Raw genomic sequence first — 20296 nt, 5'->3', positions numbered from 1 at the left:
CCGGGTGCTCCATCCTCGTGCAAGCAGGAAAGCACCTCCCCACTCGGCAAGTGCAGGGTATGGGGGAGCAATTAGAAGGTTTTGAGAAAAAAAAGGGAGTTTTGGAGTAGTTAACTACACGGGGCTTCATTCAAATCCTTCTGCAAAAGCTGGTTTTGTTTGGGATTTCCATAGCGGGGCGGGAGCCGGGAGTCCTGCCCTGGAGCCTGTGCTGGCTCCACTCCCTGGCCGAGGAGAGTGTAGGACTGCTGCCCTCAGCTTTGCACCAGTTTTGGGGCTCTCGTTCATTCCTGTTCCCTTGCTTACAGAATAATCTGCTTTTAATGACCGGACATTCCTGCCCTATTCCAGCACGGAGAGCAGGTCAGCCTTGGATGCAAAACCGGTGTCCAGCTGCTCCAGGTGCTGTCACAGCCCTGCTCCAGCACCTGCCAGGGGCCACGATCCCACAGTGCCAAAGAAATGGGATATCCAGTGGCTCCCCCACCCTGCCAGGGTGTGCAGGAAAAGCCAAGTGTGTGTGTAGAGGAAGAGGAGGAGGAAGAGAAGGAAAAAGAGAAGGAGAAAGGAAAATGAGGAGGAAGAGGAGGAGAAGGGCAGCACCCAGTAGCTCTCTGCAGTGGGATCTGAGGCCAGGATTGCTGGATGCTGCGGCAGGAGCACCTGCAAAGAAACCAGAGTTAAATGTGATGATGTTGCTTCATTCTGGTTAGAAAATAGAGGATGCATCTCAAATTCTGGGATGTTTTTTCATTTTTGTTTGGGACTTTAGTCCCAGCACAAGGTTCCCGTGCTCTTTCCATTGGCAGCTGGCAGGTTTGGGGTGCCCTCTCGGTGTGGAGGGGTTTCAGTCAGGTTCTCCCTGCCTACACCCCCGGTGAATTCGATCCAGCGTTTGATTTCCGTGTCACACCATCCGCATTCCTGCGGCGAGCAACCAACACTCAAACATCAGCCACGGGCGCCGGGCAGGAGGGTGGTGCTCCCCCGGTCCCCACGGGGACGGGCTGGGACGCGAACGCTGTCCCGGGAGCGCAGCAATCCGTGGGATTTCGGGCAAACCCAGCAGCCCCAACGCACGGAGCGAGGAGCGGGGCTTCCCCGAGGGCTGTGCTGCGGGGTTATTTTAGTCCTGAGGTGACTCACACGTATCCCGGTGTGACTCACGGGGAGCTGGGGCCCGGGGCTGGGTAGGGATGTGGCACGGCATGGCGTGGCACAGTGTGCAACGGCATGGCACGCATGGCACGCATGGCACACATGGCACGGCGCACATGGCACACAGGGCACACAGGGCACACAGGGCACACAGGGCACAGCGTGGCTCTCCTCACTCAGCCCTGCACAGGGAGCAGCAGCGCGGCCGTGCCGGACCCATCGCTCAGGGAATCGCCTTTCCCGGGCCCTCCGCAGGTGCAGCATCACAGGGAGCACTCGGACACCGATGTTTTATGGGGAAGTTTGGATAAATAAATGATTCCTAAGCTGAAGGCAGGCTCAGCCCGTGCCGTGCCGCTCACCCCTGGCGCCCGGGAGCTGCTCGCTTGCAGTTCAAGCTTTGTTGCACGTGTGATCTGGGCCCCAGCTCCTGGAGCTGCAGGAGCTCATCCATCACGGACAGGAAAAGCCGTACGGACTCTGCTCGCGCTTGGCCCGGACCTCGCCCCGGGAATCAGCTCTCCTATGGCCCGAGCAGCCTGGAAAACATTGCTTTTTCAGGATCGCTTTCCAACAAACAGCAAATCCTACAGATTTCTTCTTGGCACCGACCGAAGCATTTTTACAGTGATTGATTTTCTCTGTAAGATTCAGAGAAAGGCTGAAAGGCTGCTCCCGCTTCCAGGAATCCCGGCGAGCACAGGTCGTTCCCTCTCGGGACAATGCTGCGCAGGCACTGCCCGCATCCCACCCCTCCCGCATCCCACCCCCTGCCCGCCCCCATCCCGGGGGACCGGGGGAAGCCCTTTCCTGGCTGCAGCCAGGGCTCGAAGGGGGACAGGCGGGGAGGTCCCGCGTGTGGAGAGGGTGACGGTGCCTCTCCACGGGCAGTGGGTGCGTGGCCGACCCTGGGTTCCCGGTCCTGGCCCCGGGGATGCCGCCTGCGCCCTCCGGGGCACCGGCCAGGGCCGAGCCGAGCCGTGCCGTGCAGAGCTGGGATGTGCCCTGCCGGTCCGGTCCGGTAGGTGCCTATGGATGCCAGTCCATGCCGGTCGGTCGGTGCCGGCGGGTCGGTGCCAGTCCGGTCGCTGCCGGTCCGTGCCATGCCAGTGGATCGGTGCCAGCCCGGTCCGGTTCGGTCCGCGCCGGTCCGTGCCATGCCGGTCGGTCGGTGCCGCTGGGTGCCGTGCCGGTCCGGCCCGTGCGGTGCCGGTGGGTGCCGCGGGGATGCGCTGCGCTGCGGTGGGACCGGACCCGTGGGAGGCGGCGGGGGCGGCCCCGCTAATTGCATAACCGGGACGTCAATGCCGGCGGGAGCGCGGGGGAAGCGCGGGAAGATGGCGCCCCGCGCCCGGCCCCCGCCGCGCCCCGCAGCCCCCCGGCCCCGCGCCCCGAGCGCCCGCTGAGCGCGCCGGGGGCACCGCGGTAAGGGCGGCCCCGGCACCGCGCACGGGCACCGGGCGGGACGGGCGGGACGGGCGGGCGGACGGACAGACAGACAGACGGCGCCGCGGCCGCCTTTGAATGAGCCAATGGCGGCGGGGCCGCGGCCGCCGCTCGGGGCTGCCCTCGGCCACCCCGGCAGGTGCCGCCGGGGCGCGGGGGGACCCGGCCGGGCGCTCCCGCCGCCGCGCGGTCCCGCTGCCCGGCACGGGAGCGGCGTGGGCGCTCCCACACGTGTCCGCGGGGCCCGGGGGGAGAGCGGCGGGAGCCGCCGGGAGGGGAGCGGCGGGGCCCCGCGGGGGAGCGGAGGGAAGCGCGGGGGTCTGCGGGAGCCCGGGGGGCGCGGAGCGGAGCTGCCGCCGGGCTCGGACGCGCTCCCACGCGGGGACCCGGCGAGTGCCGCTGCCGGGACGTGTCGCGGCTCGTGAGCGCCGGGCTTTGCCGTGAGTGTGATCGCTCTGCCCATCCCGGGGCTCTCGGGGAGCGGGAGAGTCCTCATGGGCGGCAGGGGCCGGGCAGAGGGAACTCGTGTCGCGATCCGCGGCGCCGGGACACGCGTGTTGCCATGAGGCCACATGCGTGGCCGTGACGGGAGCGCCAAGGGGAGAAAAGTCCCTTTCAAGTCGTTTCTGTGGTGTCCTGTGGGATCGCAGCTCTGCTGGGGATGGTTTCTTAGCCTCCTGCACCCCAAACCTCGTGGCGGTGACATTTGGCCGTCTGGGTTCGCTCGCTGTGGGTGGTGCTGGCACATCCCTACTCCTGCAGCAGCCCCGGTGGTTTGGGAGCCCACAAAACTGCGCGGAAATTGTGATGTAAAAATCACCGTAAATTTAAAGCTTTTATTCCTTACGTGCCTCTTCCTAAAACTGAACCACGCGGACCTGTGGCGTGTCCCAGTGCTGTGGGAGCCTGTCGGGGGTTAATCCCCTCTTGTTCACCAGTAGCAAAGATTTTGGCTGCTCCCTGGATTTCGTGGAAAGGAACCGTCTCATCGGCACTTGTTTTGCAGTGTCCTGAGCCCCTGCTGGTGGGGCTGAACCACCTCCAGCCTCGGTCCTCCCAGGCAAAACCCTCAGGGATGCTGTGCTCGGCTGATGTTGTGCCGTGTCGAGAGGGCAGGTGACAGCGTGTGTGTCCCCTCCAGGCTGTGCTGATGGAGACCACCAAGCTGAACCCCCTGATCCGGGATGTGTACGCGGCCGCCGGCCGTGTCCAGCAGGCAGCGGCCGCGGGCTCGGCGCGGAGGGGCAGCGGCTGCCGGGAGCTGATGGTCAGGCTGACCGAGGGGCAGTACGTGCTGTGCCGCTGGACAGACGGGCTCTACTACCTCGGCAAGATCAAGAGGGTAACGTGGACACCCCCAGGGGAACGGGAGCACCCGAAGAGGTGCCAGTGCCAGCGGAGCCGGTGCCATTCCCTGGCTCAATTCGTGGAGCAGGGGTTTCTGGCCTGGGCTGCGATGTGTCATTGGCCAGCTGGGCATTTTGGGTCGTCATCCTGCCCCGGGGTGTCACGCCCGAAACCTGACTTCCCGCAGCCCCGAGGGACAGGATCACTCACCAAGGAAAACAGGGAAGTGCTGGGAATGGGCGCTGACACACAGCCGCTCTTCCCGCTCTCTCCTGGCAGGTGAGCGGCTCCAAGCAGAGCTGCCTCGTCACGTTCGAGGATAACTCCAAGTACTGGGTCCTCTGGAAGGACATCCAGCATGGTGAGTGTTGCCCCAGCCTCCCTTTCCCATGCCGTGCTGTGGGACCCTTCCCAGCAGCACGGGGACGTGACTGTGCCACCTCTGTCGCCCCCGTCCCACAGCCGGTGTGCCGGGGGAGGAGCCCAAGTGCAGCATCTGCCTGGGGAAGACGTCGGGCCCCAGGAACGAAATCCTCATCTGCGGGAAGTGCGGGCTGGGTGAGTGTGGCTGTCCCACCCCGGGCTCTGCCGTGTCCCACCCCGGGCGAGGGCGGGGCCGGCCCCGCGGTGCTGATACCGAGCCCTCCCGCAGGTTATCACCAGCAGTGCCACATCCCGGTGGCGAGCGGCGGCGAGGGCCCGCTGGGGACGCCGTGGTTCTGCCGCCGCTGCATATTTGCCCTGGCCGTGCGGGTGAGTGGGGCTGCCCCGCGTTCCCGGCTCCGTGAGCTGCCCAGCCCCGGCACAGCGGGGCAGGACGTGGCCCCCGGGAGGCTCTGCTGACCCCGTGCCTGTCTCTCCCACAGAAGGGGGGTGCCCTGAAAAAAGGAGCCATTGCCAGGACGCTGCAAGCCGTGAAGATGGTGCTGTCCTACAACCCCGAGCTGCTGGAGTGGGACTCCCCACACCGCACCAACCAGCAGCAGTGCTACTGCTACTGCGGGGGCCCCGGAGAGTAAGGCCCTGCCTGTGTGTCACGATTAGTTTTGCGGGGAAAGGGGATCAGGGTGGGGATGTTTGATCCTAGGCTTGCAGGGCACTGCCCCGAGGCCAGTGGCTTTGCTCCCCACACTGCCCCTGCCATCCGGATCTCTGCTCGCTCCCGGAGGCAGCGTTTGCACCAGAAGTACAAGTTAGGGACAGCTTTCTCTCCCTGGCGGGGGGGCGTCTGTGCCTAGGAGGGGACTGGGGCGGTGGCTGCCACACGCTGCCCTCAGTGTCACCTTCCCCCTGTCCCTGCCCAGGTGGTACCTGAAGATGTTGCAGTGCTACCGCTGCCGGCAGTGGTTCCACGAAGCCTGTACCCAGTGCCTCAGTGACCCCATGATGTTCGGAGACCGGTACGTCCCTTCTGGGCTTTGCTGAGGTGGCTTCCCAGGGGGGACTCATGGACACATCCCAGTTGTGTCTCCCTGATCCATCTGGCACCAACATGGATCAGGTGGCCCTGTCCCACAGAGCCCAGCTGCTCCTGGCCTTGCTGTCACAGTTGGCCCCCGGAGCACAGTCCCACCTGGCCCATCCCTGGGCCCTGCATGGCTGTAGGAGTCATCCTCACTCCCGGCATTTTCCCTCCCTGATGTTTTCCAGGTTCTATGTGTTCTTCTGCTCCGTGTGCAACCAGGGACCCGAATACATCAAGCGCCTGCCCTTGAGATGGTGAGAAACAGACTCTGCTCCTTTGGAATGTCCCCAGGTGGCTCTGGGACACTGGGCTGGCTGACCCCAGGAAGTGTTCAAGACCAGGCTGGATGGGGCTCTGACCAACCTGGTCTAGTGGAAGGTGTCCCTGCCCATGGCAGGGGGTGGGACTGAACGATCTTAAGGCCCCTTCCAACACAAACCATTCTAGGATTGTGTGTTCGGATGTTCCCCCAGCTGCAGGCAGTGTCTCACCTCTCCCCAGAGCTCGAGGGATGCTGTCCTGGCTGGGGCATCCCCCAGGATACACCTCTGGGCTGGACTGCTTCCCCTGTGAAGTGTGGGAAGGTTCCAGTGGTGGGCTTTGGGAGGACCTGGGAGCTGGAGTGGCAGTGGCAGAGCAGGGCATGGCGGTGGCACCACCCTGCCAGGGCTGCTGACCCTGTGTCCCTCTTTGCTGCAGGGTGGACATCGTCCATCTCGCCCTCTACAACCTGGGTGTGCAGAGCAAGAAGAAGTACTTTGACTTCGAGGAGATCTTGGCCTTCGTGAACCACCACTGGGACCCGCTGCAGCTCGGGAAGGTACAAACACACCCCGGGCTTGTGCTGGAGAGCAGCCATGGGAGTGAGAAATGTCACCCCAGCTCATGCAGCACTCGACATGGCAGCTCCCACTCCAGAGCAGCTTAATCCCTTTCCTCTGTGCTGGGATTTCCCTTGTGGGAGTGTCAGACCTGACACCTTTCCCAGCGGGGGCTGGAGCTGGGAGAAGCGTGTTGGAAACCTGTCCCGGGGCAGGACGGGGCGGCTCCCCGAGGGCGGCAGTGCCAGACCCGAGTGGCTCTGGCCGGGCCTTGGCTCCCTCCCTCCCTCCCCGACCCTGGGCAGGAGCCGAAAGCCGGAGTTCGGGTTCCCCCGTCTGTTTGGATTTTGCATAACCACAGCGGGCACTGAGCCCTGCCTGCCCCCCTGTCCCGCAGCTCACGGGCACCCCCATCTCGGAGCGCGGCCCCCACCTCCTCAACGCGCTCAACAGCTACAAAAGCAGGTGAGGCCCGGGCGAGGGATGGGGACAGGGCGGGATGCAGGGTGCTCCCGTGCCAGCCCGGCTGAGGGCTGATCCCTCCCCTCTGCCGCCCAGGTTTCTGTGTGGGAAGGAGATAAAAAAGAAGAAATGCATCTTCCGCCTGCGGATCCGCGTCCCCCCGAACCCCCCCAGCAAGGTGCTGCCGGAGAAAGCCCCCGGCGACGGCGAGAGCAGCTCCTGCGAGCTGAAGAAGAGAGGCAAAAGCAAATATGCCCATAAGGACAGGTAAGTGGCCCCGTTGCCCCGGACATTCCCGCAGTAGCCCCCCCCGTGCCCGCGCCCCCCTCACGCCCTGTTTGCAGCCTCCTGCCGCGGCAGCTCCAGCAGCAGAAGCGGCGAGCGCGGCGCAAGAGGGCCAAGTTCCTGCTGGAGGATGCCATTCCCAGCGTGAGTCCTTCGCCCCCTCCCCTGTGCAGCCAGCCCGGGATTTGGCAGCTGTGTGGGACTGCCCAGCCCTGGGGCTCCCCGCAAGTTTTCCCCACTCGTACGGGCAGGGAGAGCTCCTGTCCCTCACCAGGGAAATGTCCCACGCCGAGCCCCCTTCCCAGGGCAGCGGGGCCATGGGAAGGAGCGCGGTGGCCCCGGGCAGAGGGTGCCAGGGGTGGGGTGTGGGCAGCACCCCTGTGCCAGGCAGTGAGGAGTGAGCTTCTTTTTGTGGCACAGAGTGACTTCACCTCAGCCTGGAGCACCAACCACCACCTGGCCAGCATCTTCGACTTCACGCTGGATGAGATCCAGAGCCTGAAAAGGTCCGTGCAGCTGGACCAGGGGTGTGGGGGGCCCGGGGTGCTGCTTGTGCCAGGCTGGGGCCGATGCTGCATCCCAGCCTATCCCATCCCACTCTATCCTGTGCACAGTGCCAGCTCAGGACAGACTTTCCTGTCAGACGTGGACTCCACAGACGCCACCAGCACCTCAGGCTCGGCCACCACAAGCCTCTCCTACGAGTCCAGGTGAGGACTGTGCCCCTAGCCCCCTTCCAGAGGGGTTCTGGTGGCATGGCCAGGGGGGCGAGGGCCTGTGTCTCCCCCGTTCATGTCCCACACTGGGAGGCTTTTCCTCCCTGTGTCCCAAACGGGCTGGGGGTCCCAAAGTGGCACTTGCTGGCTGTGCAGGATCAGGGCCATCGGTCCTTGCTGGGCTCCCCCAAATTCCAGAAGCCAGTACGGGGGGGTGGCACCTTTTGGGTGCCGCCCTCACTCCTGCCCTGTGCCCTCCCCGGCAGCCGCAGGACCGTGGGCAGCCGCAAGCGCAAACTGGCGGTGCCAGCCTACGCCTCGGGGGCCAAGAGGAGAGGGGGGGAGCCGGGCGGGCGCCCGGCCGCGACCACCCCCGAGGGCAGCGAGGCAGCGGCCGGCCCCGACCGCCCCGACGACGGCATCGACAGCCACACCTTCGAGAGCATCAGCGAGGACGACTCCTCGCTGTCTCACCTCAAGTCCTCCATCAGCAGCTACTTCGGGGCCGCGGGCCGGCTGGTGTGCGGGGAGAAGTACCAGGTGCTGGCCCGGCGGGTGACGCTCGAGGGGAAGGTGCAGTACCTGGTGGAGTGGGAAGGCACCACTCCCTACTGAGCCCCGCCAGCCCCGAAACCTTTCCCGGAGCCAAAGCAGAGGAGATCGGGGTGCTGGGGAAGCCCGTGAGGCACAGGAGAGATGCTGGTCCCGCCCCCCGGGAATTTTGGCGGGTGGAGGCAGCGCCCAGGCCGGCAGCGCTGACCGGGAATGAAACCTGAAGCCCTGACACTCTGTTTTTTTTAATGTTAACAATTTTTAGTTTCTTGGCTGTGTTTATGCAGAGCAGGGCCCAGCCGTGCTCTCCCCCTGGAGCCTTTGGCCGAGCCCGAGGCACCATCCCGGTGGTGGCCAGAGCAGGGAGGGGGTCCGGCCCTCCAGAAGGGTCCCACAGCTGCAGCAGCTGTTTGGGGGGCACCCCACACCCTGCTCACACAGACGGACCTCGGCCTGTGCCTGGCACAGCCTGGCTTATCCCGGTGTCCCAGCCTGACCGAGCAGCCTCGAGGGGGTCCTGCTGCCAAAGCATGAACCCCTCCTCATCCCTGGGCTTTCACAGCTCATCCCCGTGCTCATGGGAAATGGGGAACAGCTCTTGGGGTTTTCCACTTTGTCCTGAATCCATTCATTAAAGGAATGTGGTTTGTTTAACATGAGAGGAAAATGCCCCAAAGCCAGCCCATGTGTGGCTGTTGCAGCCACGGGGCACATGTGCTCTCACCCCACAACCTGGACTGTGTGTGATGCTGCACCAGCTTCATTTCCCTGTTCTGACAATCATGATCTTGGAAGAGATCGTCCAAAAAATCCGCCTTTGCCTTAAAACCACCACGGGCGCTTCACAGACTGGAGCCCAAGGCCTTTGTTCCTACAGGAAATCTTCATCCCAAATGTGCCAAACCAGCAGACAAACCAAAAAAAAAGGCTGAAGAGGACAGCGGGGGCAAGGGGAGGGAGTTGTACCAGGGTCCCTGTGACCATCCCTGGGGCCATCCCTGTGGCCATCCCTGTGGCCTCGTGGCTGTGCCTCTCTCGCAGTGGTGATGTTTGTGAGCACTGGGCTTGATTTGTCTGCAGGGGAGAAGGAGCAGCCCCTTCTTTAACAAAGCAATACTGCCAGCTTGGGCAGGAGCAGAGCAGTTGGCTTTTTAAAAAAGATTCTAATATCAGATAGATGTGTTAGATTTTTTTCTTAAGAGAGAGAGAGAGATTTTTAATGGTGTCCTCCTCGTCTCTCCCCCATCCCACCATGACTGTCCCATGGGATGGAGGGTGAGCCCTGCTGGGCTGTGGGGTCCTGTCCATCAGCAGACCCTGTCCTGTCCTACCTGTGCTCATGGGATCTCCGCTCAGAGCAGAGTCCCTGTCCTTCTGGGAGAGGTGCTGCCAGACCCCCCCATCCCTGGCAGGGAGGGGTCCAGCAGCTGGAAAACTCCCTGTCCTGCCTTAGCTTTGTCCTCAAAGGATTACTTAAAATATTTTCCTTTCTTGAGTGCCTATGGAGCCCTCGTGATTCCAAGGGGCTGCCAAGAGCTGTGCCAGGGCTGAGCAGGGTCATGCCTGTGGGGTGTGCCACTGGACATTACACTCGTGGGGGCACCCACAGGATGTGGCCCTGGCTCCTGTCCGCTCCCTCTCTGTTCCCTCTCCTCTCTCCTGGCTTCTCGCAGAGAATTGAATGTGGAGCCTTTAAAAGTATTTTTGTTGCAGAGTATATTTTGCATTCGCTGTAATAGAGATTATAACAACTCTGTGCACCTTCTGATTTCTGAATTCAGGTTGCTGCTTGTAAGCAACTCTCATTATACCCAAGTTGTAATTAATATGTCTGATGTACAATTAAAAAGTGAGGGTTTTTTTCAACATCACTGTTTTTTTGAAGTGTGAGGATTATTGAGTAGGGATGCCCAGTGCCCACCATGGGGCAGCTGGTACTGCTGGGTTGTGTTCCATGCCAGGTCAGGTGTGTCCTGCAAGCCCAGGACAGGCCCTTCCTCTTGCGCAGCTGTGACCACAAGAGCCTGCCCAGCTAAGAAACGCTCCTGTTTATTCCCTTTCCCATCCCATAAATAACTCGAAAATGTTCCATAAGTTATATCCCATGAACCATTAACATAAGGATCTTTCTACAAGGCTCAGTGTGGCCTAGGCAGAAAGCCCCTGTTCAGGTGGGGGTAGGGATGCAGGGCCAGGGCAGTGTCGTGGTCCTGCTGGCACCTGGCTTCCCTGAAGTGGCCGTGGATGTCGCCCAGCCCATCCCAGCTCTCCGTGGCAGGGCAGAGTCTGTGTGTGCTGCTCGCGGCTCCTGCTAAATCCTCGCGGCATCTGCTGGAGTTTGCCGCTTCCTTGGATTGTGTCAGACTCCAGCAGCACGCTGGCTGCCAGCAGGGAAGGGCGGGAGCCGCACGGCGCGGGGTGCCCGGCCACATCCTGCAGCCTCCGGGCTGGGGAAGCAGAGGCAGAGCGGGGCAGGATGCCGGGACCGCCGCTGCGGGGGAGCAGGGGGCCAGGCAGGGTTCAGGGGCTGGCTGTGGGGACACATGGCACTGCAGGGGCTGCCAGGCCACGGCTCCCAGCTGGAATTCGCTGCTGGCAGCCTGAGGCAGCCCCCGAGTGTCCTGACAGGAACACCTCCGCGTATCCCCCATCCACAGCCTTTGGTGCGGGCGGCCCTTCCCCAGCTCAGCCTGCACCGGCTCCGGGCTGCTCAGCGCTCCCCGGGCAGGCCGAGGAGGGGATGTTTCCCAGTCCCAAGCTCCTGAGATACCGCAAATCCTCGAAGATAAAAGCTGCCTCCCACATGGCTCAGCAGGATCCTGGTCTCCCCAGAAGTGAGGTGCACTTTGCACTTCTCAGTCCCGTGGCACGTTCTCCTCTATCCATTTGAGGTACAGAGGGTTTCCTTGGTCAATAGGGAGGCTGATGATTTCGGGGGTTTCAAAGGGATGGATGGATCTAAAGTGGAACCAGGCGCGGAGGAGCAGAGTCAGCGCCGCGCCCCAGCCCTGCCCCGCGCCCTCCCCGCGCTTCAAAGCACCCGCAGCTTCTTTTTGCCACGTGGGAATTTTGCTTTGAGTTTGGGGTTTACCACAGACTGCCGGGGGCCTGGCCCAAAGCTGAGTGTGCTCCCCCCTCGGGAAATGCAGGAAATCCTGTCAGGAGGCTGTCAGGGAATAACCTGTACGAGGAGAGGGAGAATCCCTCCTCGAATCCAGCATGGAGGGGCTGGGTGAAACCCAGTTGATATTTCTGCCACTTTTTCCTTTTTGCGGATGCTGTCTCTGGGTTTTTCTGGCTCATAAGATACAGCAGGAGCACTTAACCCCCCTGGGTGGGAAGGGGCTCAAGGAACTCCCAAAGCTGGAGCCAGAGGTGAAGCCTACCTTGGACAGGACACCCAGTGCTCCTGCGGAGCCAGAGCCTCACCTGACGTAGTTGGACAATTCCCCTATTTTGGACGTCCTTGTCTTCACCAACTGTGGAGAGTAAAAAATCCAACACAAACCCCAAGGGACTCGTGAAGGGATGGAGGGATCCTGAGCTGCAGCTCCTGACTGCCCCCACCCAGCATGGCCAGGGGTGCGACAGGAGCCCTTCCTGGGCTCTTCCCTGGGGGATGTTCCCAAACCTCAGGCAGCCTGGTGCCACCCTCCCCAAACCTCCCTGCAGCCCCTTTTGGCTGGGACCATTCGCAACAGGGATTTCTGTGACGTAGGGAATGATCACTTACCAGCAGTATTTCAGTGGATTCTTCCAGTTCCCCTTTCCAGAAATACCTGGATTTAAAAGAAAAGCAGCATCAGCAAATCCAGCTCTGGCTGCAGCCATGCCAGCCCTCGGGATACTTTCCCTGCTTGGTGCTTTTTGCACGTGGCCATTTCTTTACAAAGTGGCTCAAGAAGCATCACTGGCCCCAAAACTGCTGAGCACGTGAGTGAGCACCCCAGATTTATGGACCAGAGCCTCCTCCAGAGAATTTGCCCAAGGGGACTGGCAGGGCAAATTTGCTGGGATGGGGGTGTCCTGTGATGGTGGCCCCGCTCTGAGCTGTGGCCAGGGGATGGTGCCTGCAGGGGTTGTGGCTGCGAGGCTGAGCTTTCTTCCTCTCCTTCCCTGCAGGAGAGGAGCTGCACTTCTCATGAGTCAGATATGACCTTTCAAAACATTTTTGCTGCCAGGAGCCCGTCCTGATCTCATCTGCCTGCTGGGCTCCTGCGCGAGGAGGACTCGGAGGCGTCGCGGTGTCTCCTGAGCAGGGCACGGAGCAGAATCCAGCTGGAGCTGCCAGGGCTGGAGCAGCTCTGCTCTGGCTTTTGGGTTTGTAGGAAATGATGGATAAGGGGAAGAAGGGTATTACTGGGTTTGCCCTCATCTGGGATATGGGGGTGCACTGTGGGGATCCCCTCCTGAGGGAAGGCTGCAGTGGGATCTGCTCCTCACTTCTGCCAGGGTGCTTCTATGAGGAAAAGTTGTTTTGGGGCTTTGCTCTTTAACCCCTCTAACAAGTGTAGTCCCTTTGCATGGACAGCTGAGGACACCTGCAGAGCAGGGCTGGGCCTGTTCCAAGGTCAAACATGCTGTTCTTCCTGCCTGAAAAAGCTGCTTAATTTTGTAAAGGCCTTTTCTGGTCCCTATCTTGGCTTCTTTTTAGAGCTTCTGATAACAGGCACCATGTCCTCAGGACCATAAATCCTAAATTGGTGGATGTCTGCGTAGCCAAGTAACCAATAAATAAATGGTCCCCATGGGCAGTCAGAGCATCTGTGTTCCTTAACAAGCTCGGAGCATGGTGAGGATCGTCCCCATCATCTGCAACAACAAACAGACCCAGCAGCCCTCTGAAAACTGAAGGCTGTGTCCATCCCCTCCTTCCCTCCCTGCAGAGCCCAGGTTTGCCTCCTCCATTGGGGAATATCCAGCCCAACTTACAAGGCTGAGCTCTTGGGCAGGATGTTCACGTAGGCAGCCAGTTTCTTATCCATGATGGCCCTGGGGGAGACAGGAGGGGAGTCAGTGCCAGGCCAGCTCAGTGCTCACCCCCAGCCATGGGGACATTCCCTCGTGCTGCCCAGGACTGCCAGCAGCAGCTTTGACATTGGAGACATGGAATTTTGGGTTACTTATTACCCTGAGAAAACAGAGGCAAAGGTGACCTTTGGCTGGAGCTACTTCAGATCAGGCCCTCCTGGCAGGGCTCTGGGACCCTCCCTGCGCTGAGGAGGGAGTTTGGGTGTTGCTCCTGGCCTGGAGGGTGCAAGGACCCTGCCCAGTGCCAGCCCTGTGCCCCTCTGGCCATGGGGTCACCAGGGCAGGGCTGGACTGTGGGGCCGCAAGATCTGGGGCTGGGATGGATGGGAAGGGGTTTGTCTGCCATTGTCAAACTGTGCCCCTTCCTCTCAGAGCAGCCTAAATATGCATCTGGTTAGATTAACAACATCAAGGTTTTTCAATCCAAAATGTCCTCGAAATCTGAAGCCCAAATAAATTCCTTCCCTCTGGCTGCCTCCGTTAGTTGTGGGCTGGTTTGTTATTGCAGAGCTGCTCGGGGCTGCCAGCAGAAGTGATACTGCAGCAATTACAGAGCACTGAAGTGAACTCAGGGCAGATTTTTAGAAGAAAGGGGGAAAATGATGTGTTTTGTGACCACAGCAGTGTCTGGCCCTTCTCACGGAGGTGGCAGCTGTCCCTTCAGGCAGGGCACCAGTGACTCCACCTTTGGTTTCTTTAGCACTGGCTTGGGGGGACCGTGGCTGGAGAGGAGAAGCACCCCGGGAGGCTCAGGGTTGTTTGCTCTCACCATGTGTAGGCAGTTCCAGGCATTTAATGCTTGTGGAGCATCTTGAGTTAATCTTTACACCAACAAAGTGCAGCAGCACGAGCAGAGCCACCCCTGCTGTGACTGTCATGTCACACATGGCACAAATCAGTTTGGTTTTGCTGCCTGCAACTTGCAAGGCATTTTAGCACAGGAGCTTTTTGGTTTGGGTGCTCTGTCCCAATAAATGTGATCCTAACTGAGATCCTGAACTTCGTGCCAGCAAGCTGAGCAGCAACAAGAGGCCACCAGGGGAACGGGGAACATTGTAAGAAGCTGAATGTGATCTGTGGAAAATGTCTGCATAATACATGATAGCTTTGGGTTGGGCACTTCATCGTGTGTTTCTTTGTCTGTGCCTCACAATAGGCCCTGAAGTGAGACAGATTAAATATTGATAAGCAGAAAAGCAAAGAAAATGATATACACAAATCTACGGCAGCGGTGGAGGCTGACAGGGGGCTGGGTTAGGTGGGTGAGGTGCAGTGGCCACACCACCCAGCCAAGGGGGTCAGCTCCTCCCAGCAGGCACAGGGAACAGGCAAGAAGGTCTTGAGATGCTGAATTCTACCTGCAGCTCTTCTGCTTTCTCAAAGCTTGAACCCCTTTTCCTTAAACCAAAAAATTTCCCTGCAGACTGATCCATCCGAGTGAGTGCTCCACTGGGCAGTGCAAAGGAAGAATAAACACGACAGCACAGGAAAAAGGAGTGGGGCAAAATCAGCATAGAAGCCCTGTGTCATCCCCTACAACCAGGGCTCATTGCTCCAAACTCCAGAACAAAGGAATAATTACTCCACCAGTAAAACCACAACCAAAGTACACATATCTCAGCGAGGGGGAGTGATTTATGTCCTCTCCCTTCCCTGCAAGATGAGGAACAAAGAGTGGAAAGCATTTACAAAGCTGTTAAGACGAAGCATTTTCAAGAACTGAGGCTCTTTTCACCAGGTACAGTTGCCCCCTTTTTTTTGGAGACATCGAGCAGTGCAGACATAATTCTATTTGAATTTCTTAATACAGTTGCAGTATTTAAGGTGACACAAACTCCCTTTCAGTAGCCTGTCAGTTCCTGAACATGTTTGGGAGCACTTTGCTGGAGATGGAGAGGTTTTGGCAGGAGCAGGGCAGCAGGAAAACAGCGCAGGAGGTGTTGCAGGAAACTTCACGGTCCATCATAAACACTTCCCCAGTCAACACGGGTTCAGTACTTCGAACAGAGCATCCATTGAGTCAGGGACTGACAGACGTGTGAAAAAACTCTGCATGCAAAATATCATGCAAAGTATCTCATATATTAAAATAGAAGAGGAAAAAATCGAGGAAACCCCCTCATTCCCTGAGGTTTGCTGGTGAGCAGAGTGGTACCAGGTGGTACCTCACAAGTGTTTGCTGTGGACCACTTTCATACTGCCTTTATTTTCATGTCAGAGCACTGTGCATTGCCCCTCTCTATAAATCCCCTCCGGGCATTTTGTTTTCTGTGTTGTTGTAGAGAGGAATAAGGAGTGTGGCAGATAAGAGAACATCAGGTTGGAGCTTAATCCATCTGAGGGCCGAGAAATTAATGGTCAAAGCTTGAAAATGGGTCTTGAAAATGAGAGGCAGTGAAATAAATTGAGAATTGCTCGATGCTACCATGGCATTGGCTTCAGAGGCAAATGTCAGCTTTCCTTGGGACAGGGCAGCTCTGGCATGGGGGTTGTGATACAGAGTCTGTGGAAAGGAGCATTGCTGGGGTATCACAGAATCATGGAATGGGTTGGGTTGGAGGGACCTTAAAGCCCATCCAGTGCCACCCCCTTCCACGAGCAGGGACACCTTCCACTATCCCAGGTTACCCCAAGCCCTGTCCAGCCACAGCTTCTCTGGGCATCCTGTGCCAGGGCCTCACCCCCCCAGAAATGCAAAGTACACAGGGATACAGATCCCCTCGAGGGACAAGGGAATATTCAGCTTTACTCCAGCTTTGGAACCCTGCAAGCAGACAAGCAAGGGAAGCGTCTCCGTACCTGGCGATGTCCCTGGCGATCTGCTCGTTGAGGCAGTTGACAAAGGCGATGGAATGTGTCCCTGGGATGTAGCTGCCAGTGACAGCAGAGTGCAGGTGCAGAGCCAGGCCCCGGAGCAGGGGGTACATGAGCACCAACAGCGTCAGCACCTCGGAGAGAACAGCCGGGTGATGGGAGGCGAAACACAGTAAAACTGACCATTTACATTGTCCGTGCCTGGAGGGACATTTCCAGGCTTCCCTCAGCATTGCAGGGACCAGTTAAATCAAATTAAGGTGAGAATGTGCTGCTAGGGGGATTCATTCCCCTCCAGTAGGGCCAATCTCGTGCTCAGGGCAGGAGAGGGGCAGTTTTGTGGCTGTATCAGCCCAGGGGTGCCCAGGCCTTGGCTGTGGGAGGTCACCCCAGACTAACGGGGGTTACAGACCCCACTACCCAACCACAGCAGCCAGCACTGGTTTTCTGAAGAAGAATAAGGAGCTAAGACAGGGAATGTCTTGGTTTCTACTGCAAAAAAGAACAAGAAGGGAATGGTCCCACACCCAGCACACCTCTCCTGCTCAGGACACATCTGCAGCCGTCCTTTAGCACCAGGGGTGAGGTGTGTCCATCCCTTTGGGAAATGGGGGGCACAGGACCCTCTGCCTCCCTGGGGATGTGGGCAGGAGAAGAGAAGTTTGTCAGCGATTTGTCCTTGGGAAAGAGATTTGGGCTGGAGCCTGGTGCCAGGACCGGGGGAATTTCCATCCTGCCCTGTCAGATTATTCTTCTCTGCCTTAGCTCTGCGCAGCCCACCCAGACCACGCTCCAGCCTCATAGCCCGACTTCAAGGCAAGTTTTAAATTCATTTCATCTTAATTATCTGCTACTAAAAGCACAGTGAAACTGGATCCTGTGGGGCACAGAAATCCTAAAGGACACAGCCCAGGTCTGCAGGGCAGCACAAACACCAACACTGTGCCCGTGGCCTGGCAGAGCAGCAGCAACAAGTGGGGTTTGCTGTGCAGGAGCTGCTACTCCTGGCAAGCCCCTTCGCTGCTGTTTGTGCTCACATGCCATAAACAGCCTCCCAAAAATATATCATTATCCCGGCAGGGATGCTGCGGGAAGGGTGAGGTTAATTTGGAGTGCTGAGGACCAGCTGAAGGATGGTGCCGTTCTGGGCTGCAGCTCCTTCCCTTTGTCTTTTGTTTTGTTTTCGACATAAACAGCATCTGGCTCTGATTCAGCTACAGTGATTAAAAAATGCTTAGAAGACTAAGAAAATATTCATTTCCCCCCCTTATTTCCACCCTCCTTTGTCCTCTGAACAACCTGCCATTGCAGCACTAATGCAGAAATCTCTCTCTTTTTTTAAAATTGAATTAAAAATCTCTCTTGTCACCACTCTCTCATTTGGAAAATGACCAATGTGCTGTACTGCTTGTCTACTCTTTCCCAATCCATTTGAGGAAATATTCTTTGTTACCACAAGACTTCTCATCATAATTTTTAGAGCTCCTTCTGTGCTCTTTTTTCCCCACTAAGCCATTTAACAAATACTATACAACAAATCCCAAAAGCTCCTCAGCGAGTTACAAGCCAAACAGAGATGTGCTGGTGTACCTATTTTTCCAGATTAAAACGTAATCATGCTCCTTGCTCAGGAAAAAAAAACAACCCTACCATCCAACCTGTTCAGCCTGGTGATCATTAATCTGCTTGGAAGATGTACGTGCATGTGATGAGGAAATCCCCAGGATCATTTGGGATTGAATATTAGTACAAACATGAACACTATCTTGTTTTTTTCTGGTGTTTCCCCCTCTTTTTATTTTTCTGAAAAGGAAGATAACACCCCTTTTTTTTTTTTCCCCAGAATAATTGTATCTGCCAAGAGATGGTGCAAAAGGGAAGGAGTGAAACCTTGGGATTCTTGCCTGATAAACCAATTAAACTCATGATTGCCAAAATACTGAAGTGAACAAAACTGAAAACACCCCTGTGAGGTTTTAAGCACTTCACTAAAAAGCACTGAGCAGCAAAATGCCATTTTAGTGCAGAGAGACTCAGATTTCTGCAACACTTCTTTTGCCTTTGGCGAACTAAAAACAGCTTTAGGTTTAAAATCACCACGCTAGGACTTTTTGCCTAGTTTTGATGAGATTCTGTTAAAAAAAAAACCCAACTGAACAACACCACCCAAACACAACTTGTGCCAACGTTGTAAAAAAACTTGGAAATTTGCTTCTCTCGCAGCAGATGCAGGGAGTCCACCCCTCCTGCATGATGGTTTTGGGGAGAGGTTTGCTAACAAAGGTACAGACGGGTATTTCCATGATTGCATAGAGTGTCGGTGTCTGTTGTGCTCCCCAGGGAGTGTTCCGTGCCCCACATCCCCATCCCATTCCTGTGTCCATCCCAGCCCCGTGTCCATCCCAGTCCCCTGTCCATCCCAGTCCCGTGTCCATCCCAGCCCCGTGTCCATCCCAGTCCCCTGTCCATCCCAGTCCCGTGTCCATCCCAGTCCCGTGTCCATCCCAGCCCCCTGTCCATCCCAGTCCCGTGTCCATCCCAGCCCCCTGTCCATCCCAGCCCTCTGTCCATCCCAGTCCCCTGTCCATCCCAGCCCCGTGTCCATCCCAGCCCCCTGTCCATCCCAGTCCCGTGTCCATCCCAGCCCCGTGTCCATCCCAGCCCTCTGTCCATCCCAGTCCCCTGTCCATCCCAGTCCCGTGTCCATCCCAGTCCCGTGTCCATCCCAGCCCCCTGTCCATCCCAGTCCCGTGTCCATCCCAGCCCCCTGTCCATCCCAGCCCTCTGTCCATCCCAGTCCCCTGTCCATCCCAGTCCCCTGTCCATCCCAGCCCCGTGTCCATCCCAGTCCCGTGTCCATCCCAGCCCCGTGTCCATCCCAGCCCCCTGTCCATCCCAGTCCCCTGTCCATCCCAGCCCCGTGTCCATCCCAGCCCCCTGTCCATCCCAGTCCCGTGTCCATCCCAGCCCCGTGTCCATCCTAGTCCCCTGTCCATCCCAGCCCCGTGTCCATCCCAGTCCCCTGTCCATCCCAGTCCCACTTACCAGCACCAAGGTGCCGCGGCCGGGCCGGGGGCAGCCCTGCGAAGCCGGGGGCAGCGGGCAGCGCTGGCTCAGCCCCTCCATGTCCTGCGGTCCCTCCACCTGCTCTGCCCGAGCTGGGAGCGCTGCCTGGACCGGCGGCACTGACTCCTCCTCCTCCTCTTCCTCCCCGGCTGGTGCCCGCCCGCTGCGGGGACAGGGGACAGCGCGGTGTCCCCGCGCGGCGTGTCCCCCCCTGCCACCCCCGGCCTCTGCCCCTGCCTGACCTGCAGAGCTGGGGGGACAAATAGCAGGGACTGGCACCCCAAAAGTGGGGTCAGACACCCGAGTGCTGTCGCTGCTGGTATCAAACTGCCCGCACCAGCATCTGCTGGGATTTCCAGGCTGTCCCTTCAGTACAAGCACTGGAATCCTCCCAGTGCCGTCCCCGGTGCTCCGAGACTTGCTGACGGCATTTGTCACCTTCGCTTTGATTTCCCCATCTATAAAACTGTTACTTTCTCAGATTTCATCTGCTCGGGGCTCTTTGGATAGAAACCAGCGGGCAGGTGCTGAGTCCTGGCGTGGTGTTTGTACCCAAAATCTCCTGTGAGGGACGCGGGGCAGAGGACCCGAGCGCTGTTTGTCTCACGCTGTAACTTTATTGTGTCCCTGTGTAAGTTTTTACTGTCCCCCTGTCTGTTCCCATAACCTGTCAGGAGAACTCATTCCTTGCCAGGCTGCAGAACACCCGAACCCGCCTATCTGTTCCATATTTAATTGGGGGATGTAATCCTTCGCAGAGCTGGAAGCACAAAGTTCTTTATTAAGCAGCTCCTGTTGTAGAAGTTATGTGACGGCACCAATTTGTTTGCAAAAGGTGAGAAAATTCAGCTTGAAGACACCGGGGGGAGGCACGTTCTCCGCAGCCCAGGGAGCTGCTCGGGGCAAACACCGGGATGGGACCGGCTGTCCTCGCACTCCTGGGGATCAGCACTTCCCCTTCCCGAACCCCGACAACGCCCTTTATCCCGGTTTTTCCAAGAGACGGCGACCCGCAAAGCGACCCCAGCCCGCCCCTCAGGGGTGCGAGCCCAGCCAGCCAGGTGAGACCACCCCCACAACGGAGCGCGCCCCGCCCGCCACGGGACCACGCCCCCAACCGGGACGCGCCCCGC

The 20296-nt window shown here is 58.7% G+C and overlaps 2 protein-coding genes across 3 annotated transcripts; one reads left to right on the top strand and one right to left on the bottom strand.

Annotated features, from left to right (window-relative positions):
• The first annotated feature begins 2525 nt into the window (after window positions 1–2525).
• On the top strand, window positions 2526–10123 carry PHF19 (PHD finger protein 19). Of its 2 annotated transcripts, none has more exons than XM_069031865.1 (15): window positions 2526–2583; window positions 3746–3946; window positions 4231–4312; window positions 4414–4509; window positions 4604–4704; window positions 4818–4966; window positions 5256–5351; window positions 5602–5670; window positions 6116–6236; window positions 6635–6702; window positions 6796–6966; window positions 7044–7128; window positions 7405–7490; window positions 7599–7694; window positions 7967–10123. In XM_069031865.1, the coding sequence occupies exons 2-15, from the start codon at window positions 3755–3757 to the stop codon at window positions 8313–8315; spliced, it is 1761 nt and encodes a 586-aa protein (XP_068887966.1). In that variant the 5' UTR covers window positions 2526–2583; window positions 3746–3754; the 3' UTR covers window positions 8316–10123. The 2 variants fall into 2 exon arrangements, with proteins under 2 accessions (XP_068887966.1, XP_068887967.1); XM_069031866.1 differs by lacking the exon at window positions 2526–2583 and adding an exon at window positions 2992–3044.
• Window positions 10124–10347: 224 nt separating this feature from the next.
• On the bottom strand, window positions 10348–19259 carry LOC138119728 (protein CutA homolog). Its single transcript, XM_069031867.1, has 6 exons — window positions 19143–19259; window positions 16083–16231; window positions 13185–13244; window positions 11986–12031; window positions 11682–11731; window positions 10348–11210 (listed from the first exon to the last, which is right to left on the bottom strand). The coding sequence occupies exons 1-6, from the start codon at window positions 19221–19223 to the stop codon at window positions 11108–11110; spliced, it is 489 nt and encodes a 162-aa protein (XP_068887968.1). The 5' UTR covers window positions 19224–19259; the 3' UTR covers window positions 10348–11107.
• Window positions 19260–20296: the final 1037 nt, after the last annotated feature.

This window comes from Aphelocoma coerulescens, chromosome 17 (assembly GCF_041296385.1).
Source record: "Aphelocoma coerulescens isolate FSJ_1873_10779 chromosome 17, UR_Acoe_1.0, whole genome shotgun sequence".
Taxonomy (NCBI): domain Eukaryota; kingdom Metazoa; phylum Chordata; class Aves; order Passeriformes; family Corvidae; genus Aphelocoma; species Aphelocoma coerulescens.
Note: the sequence above shows the minus strand (reverse complement) of the source record. Positions and strands in the feature narration are given on the sequence as shown.

Bases quoted from the DNA above. Each gene is read 5' to 3' on its own strand.
- PHF19 (XM_069031865.1), top strand. From the start codon at position 3,755: ATGGAGACCACCAAGCTGAACCCCCTGATCCGGGATGTGTACGCGGCC. The intron at 5,671-6,115 runs GTGAGAAACAGA...TCTTTGCTGCAG, and splicing joins AAGCGCCTGCCCTTGAGATG to GGTGGACATCGTCCATCTCG. The intron at 7,491-7,598 runs GTCCGTGCAGCT...TCCTGTGCACAG, and splicing joins GAGATCCAGAGCCTGAAAAG to TGCCAGCTCAGGACAGACTT.
- LOC138119728 (XM_069031867.1), bottom strand. From the start codon at position 19,223: ATGGAGGGGCTGAGCCAGCGCTGCCCGCTGCCCCCGGCTTCGCAGGGC. The intron at 11,732-11,985 runs GTAAGTGATCAT...TACTCTCCACAG, and splicing joins AATCCACTGAAATACTGCTG to TTGGTGAAGACAAGGACGTC. The intron at 11,211-11,681 runs GTGAGGCTCTGG...GTTCCACTTTAG, and splicing joins GAATTGTCCAACTACGTCAG to ATCCATCCATCCCTTTGAAA.